We start from the raw sequence: 4,680 nt of genomic DNA, 5'->3' as shown, positions 1-4,680 counted from the left end.
TAGTGTCATGCATAATACTCCATATACATACAAAAATATTGACATAGATCTCTCTAGGATAATTCGATTGAATTGATTATTATGTTACGAATTATTTATTTATTTATTATTATTATTATATTGAAATTTAGATTTAGATATTAATTGCATAAGAAAGAAACCTGTATCAATAAACAAGGTACGAAACAGATAATTTTAAATTGTTCTTGAATCGTATAAATATCTTTCACGATCTTTTAAGACCACTTCTAGCGGCCCGCCTTCTACCATGTCATCCCTGCCTCCATCCGAGGGCGCCGATGTCATTCCGGCCGCCCTCGGCCGCCCTCATGTTTCTCTTTTCACTTTGTGCTGCTCAATTTCGTATAGAAGCATATTTGAGGACGAGATTTTGTGGGGCTTTTCAAGTATAATTTTAAGTTTTTTGTATCATTTGATTGTTAAAACTACTTTAATGAAAGAGAGGAAGAAGATTGAAAGAAAATTTAGCAAAAATTGAAGTTAAGAAAATAAAAGTGAAAAAGTGGGTTTAAGGGAGGAAGAAGATGAGTGGGTGTTTTTGATTTGATTTTATTTATTATATTAAATTATATATTATATTATATTATATTATAATAATAATAATAATAATAATAATAATAATAATAATAATAATAATAATAATAATAATAATAATAATAATAAATATAAATATAAATATAAATTCTATAATAGGAGGTATGTAGTAATTAATTATAAAAGTGGATTTGTAGTAATTAATTAATTAATTAATTAATTAATTAATAATAATAATAATAATAATAATAATAATAATAATAATAATAATAATAATAATAATAATAATAATAAATAAATAAATAAATAAATAAAATTTAAGAAAGTATGTCATGGTTGAGAATGTTATGTTACGAGAGTGTTATGGGAGGAAGTGGTGAGGAAGGAGGAGAGAGAAAAAGCTGATATGATGCTGAGAAAGTGTTGAGAAAGACGTTAAGGTTGGAATTGGTCTAATAAAAACAACAACAAGAGATCTTTCTAATAACCCAATCAAACAGCTGAAGTTTTTCGTGTAATATATTACACTAATTAATTAATTTGAATGGTTCAGTTTAAGTTATGCTGAAGTTTCCAGTACTATGATTCGTTTTCTTCCCAGCTTGTTTTTACAAGTGATCAACCCAACTTTGACTGCGATAGAGGTTAAAGGATTTTTCCTAAAAAAATTAGCTCTCCTGTTACATCTTCAGCGACATTCCCCTATTATGCCTCTCGTGGTTTTAATTAAATATAGCATAGAATTCGTGTTTCTTAGTTTTGAGTTTCTTAGTTTCGTGTATCCAAATTAGTCTGTATCTTCTATTATAAATGTACCCTTGATATATTGTTTATTTTAATAAAATGTTTTGAAGCTCGTACCAATCTAACATAAGCATATATATATTTTCACATGTAATACGTCGTATATCCTGTGAAAATTGTGTCTACACGGACCAAAAACTTAGGAGTAAATAATAGCTAGGTGATGTTCTTATTATTTAGGGCCTAAAAGGCGCATCTAAAATTATTTGTGTACATATTTAATTAATGGCGGCAAATTTATAGGTACTCGAGTTTATGAATAACCACAATTAATAATTATTCAAACAAACATGGAGTATAAAACCGAACTTACATACAACAGTTTGTTATATAGTATTACGAGTATCATCACTAGCTTATTGGGTTTTTTAATTTGTAACACGAAGTTTTAGTTAGTCATAATATTCTCATTTGGTAATCACAATTCAATTCTTTCTCGGCCCCTTTCTTAATTTAATTTATTAACTTTTGGTACTCAATCATCATGGGACGACGAACATTTATGTTTCGATATACACAAGAAGTAGTTAACGTGGTTGTAACTGCTTTAATGGTCTTGTTTTGGTCAGGGATGACTTGTTTGGGAAAACCACTTCCTGCTCAGTTTATTTTCGGTGATTCGTTAGTCGATGCAGGAAATAATAACTATCTTGTAACGCTATCGAAGGCGAACTTCCCGCCTTATGGGATCGACTTTGGGATGCCTACTGGACGATATACGAATGGAAGAACAATAACAGACATTCTAGGTGAGTAAACTATATGCCATATCTTGTATTGTCACCTTTAAATTATTAATGTTAAAAAAATTAAGATTATATAGGAATGACACGCAATTTACAGCATTTGTTTCATGAAAAGTTAGAGCTGACGTTATCAGTATACTTATATAATTTGCTAGCAAGGTTTTTTTTTTATCGGGCAAATAGCGAAATCTATAACATTAAAGACTTGATTTCTTATTATATGATATCACGTTTAGCATTGTTCATAAAAGTTTATGATTTCAATTTACTACGTATAAATAATTTATATTTTAAAGAGTTGCAATTAAAATAATTAACGTGTGTCGTGTATTATTCACGTGGACATTCCCGAGGCTGCACATCATCAAATATGATGATGTGGCTACCACATTACTAAAATTTTGATCAAAAAACTTTATTGAAGAATTTCAATGGAAGAGATGATAGGTGATAGTTATGTGGATGTCCACATGGATAACATACTGATCATATTATCTCAATTTCAACATTTTCCAAAATATAAATCATTGATACACACTAAAATGAAATTTGATCTATATTACACCATCCGTCTCAAATGAATAGTCTTGTTTTATGTTTTTAAATTCTTAATTTCTTAACTCTGACCTTAAACTTTTTTAGTGTTATAAAATATTTAATGTAAATTATATCAAGTGAAATCACATATAAATTTTATTTATTTAAATGAATTTCATATAATATTATATAAAAAACAAAAAATTTATTTAAAGTCAAAATTAAGAATTTGTGATTATTTAAATTCAAAACAAAACTATTAATTTGAGACAGATTGTGTGTTTTTTAGTCTATTTTCACTTCTTTGTGCCACATTTATTTATTTATTTATATATTTACTTGAACGACAAATTGTGCTATATTTATTGGTATAACATTTGAGGGACCAAAACATTGTTATGAACATTGTAATCATGTTTTGCAGGACAAGAATTGGGTGAGAAGGATTTTAGGCCGCCATACTTGGCTCCAACGACAGTCGGCCCAGTAGTCCTTAAAGGTGTAAATTATGCATCCGGTGGTGGTGGAATTTTAAATGAGACCGGATATATCTTTGTAAGTTTTTTTTTTTTTTTTTTTTTTTTTTTTTTTTTTTTTTTTCTTTTTCAAAACGAGATTATCATTTCAAAGCATGGTTTCATCTTCAAGCATGTCATACACGAAAATGTGATACCTTTTGTATGTTTTAGATTGGCAGATTAAACATGGATGCACAACTTGACAACTTTGCAAACACGCGACATGATATAATCTCGAGAATAGATGTACCCGCAACACAAGATTTGCTCAATAAAGCATTATACTCGGTAACGATGGGTTCAAACGATTTTATAAATAACTACCTTACGCCCGTTCTTTCAACTAAAGAGCAAAAACGAGTATCCCCTGAGGAATTTGTTGGAATTATGATTTCAAGATTTAGAGGACAACTTAAGGTAACATTATTAACAATTTGGACTACTTTCTTATCTAGAAACCAAAATTTATTTTGTTTTCTTCGGTTGGTATACAAATGCAGAGACTATACTATTTTGGAGCAAGAAAGATTGTGGTTTCGAACGTGGGTCCTATCGGATGCATTCCATATGTAAGAGATACAAATATGTCTGGAGAAAAATGTGCAGCTTTGCCGAATCACTTGGCTCAACTCTTCAATTCACAGTTGAAAAGTTTACTCGAAGATCTGAATAACTCACTCGAAGGGTCATTATTCATTTATGCGGATGTAAATCGAATTGTTAACGATATTATTCAGAATTTTAAATCATATGGTGAGTAATCTTTACAATAGGATACACACTTAATTTTTATGTAGGGGCAGATCTAGTGTAGAGCAACTGGATCAGCCGCCCCTAACGGCTGAACTTTTTAGTGTATTCATATGTTAAAGTTCGACGTCTTAACCTATCATATTATTATTATTTTTAAATTTAATGTTATGCCCCTCTCGAAAAAATGTGTGAATCTGCCATTGTATGCTATGATTCTTTTTCTGGTTCAAGAGGTTTAAGAGAATGTGTTTAAGTTGTAACAGGTTTTGATAATGGCGATCATGCGTGTTGTCGTGTGCTTGGTCAACACGGTGGCCTTGTGCCATGTGGACCGAAATCGAAAGTTTGTCCTGATAGATCGAAGTACGTTTTTTGGGACCCTTATCATCCGACAGACGCTGCCAACGTTATCATAGCAAAGCGACTTTTAGATGGAGGCATCGAAGATATATCTCCTATCAACATTAGAGCTCTTTTGAATCTTGAAAGTGAAGACTAGAGTTCAAAGTGAGGTTTCATTTGCTATTAATAATTACTATTTATCAAGGTTTTAATAAATAATTGTATGCATTATAAACTCGATCTAGTTTTTGTGTATCTTAATAATTCTATTAATTATATTTGCCAAAGTGAGGCATAAAGTTTGGTGTTAACGTTTTGTTACTTTTTACATTGGGATGTCGCTTGGCAAACTATGAATAATAACATTGTGCCAAAAGTGCAACTTCTTTTGGAGTAAAATATGTAACTTTTTATGGATGTAAATG

The 4,680-nt window shown here is 30.1% G+C and overlaps 1 protein-coding gene across 1 annotated transcript; it reads left to right on the top strand.

Moving 5' to 3' along the window:
• Positions 1 to 1,843: 1,843 nt before the first annotated feature.
• Positions 1,844 to 4,412, top strand: LOC139848796 (GDSL esterase/lipase At4g16230-like). Its single transcript, XM_071838491.1, has 5 exons — positions 1,844 to 2,108; positions 3,067 to 3,197; positions 3,332 to 3,577; positions 3,661 to 3,913; positions 4,177 to 4,412. The coding sequence occupies exons 1-5, from the start codon at positions 1,844 to 1,846 to the stop codon at positions 4,410 to 4,412; spliced, it is 1,131 nt and encodes a 376-aa protein (XP_071694592.1).
• Positions 4,413 to 4,680: the final 268 nt, after the last annotated feature.

The sequence above is a fragment of the Rutidosis leptorrhynchoides genome, chromosome 5 (assembly GCF_046630445.1).
Source record: "Rutidosis leptorrhynchoides isolate AG116_Rl617_1_P2 chromosome 5, CSIRO_AGI_Rlap_v1, whole genome shotgun sequence".
Lineage (NCBI taxonomy): Eukaryota > Viridiplantae > Streptophyta > Magnoliopsida > Asterales > Asteraceae > Rutidosis > Rutidosis leptorrhynchoides.
Note: the sequence above shows the minus strand (reverse complement) of the source record. Positions and strands in the feature narration are given on the sequence as shown.

Excerpts from the sequence above, each read along its gene's own strand:
- LOC139848796 (XM_071838491.1), top strand. The coding sequence starts at position 1,844 with ATGGGACGACGAACATTTATGTTTCGATATACACAAGAAGTAGTTAAC. Across the intron at positions 2,109-3,066 it reads AACAATAACAGACATTCTAG|GACAAGAATTGGGTGAGAAG; the intron begins GTGAGTAAACTA and ends CATGTTTTGCAG. Across the intron at positions 3,914-4,176 it reads TCAGAATTTTAAATCATATG|GTTTTGATAATGGCGATCAT; the intron begins GTGAGTAATCTT and ends AAGTTGTAACAG.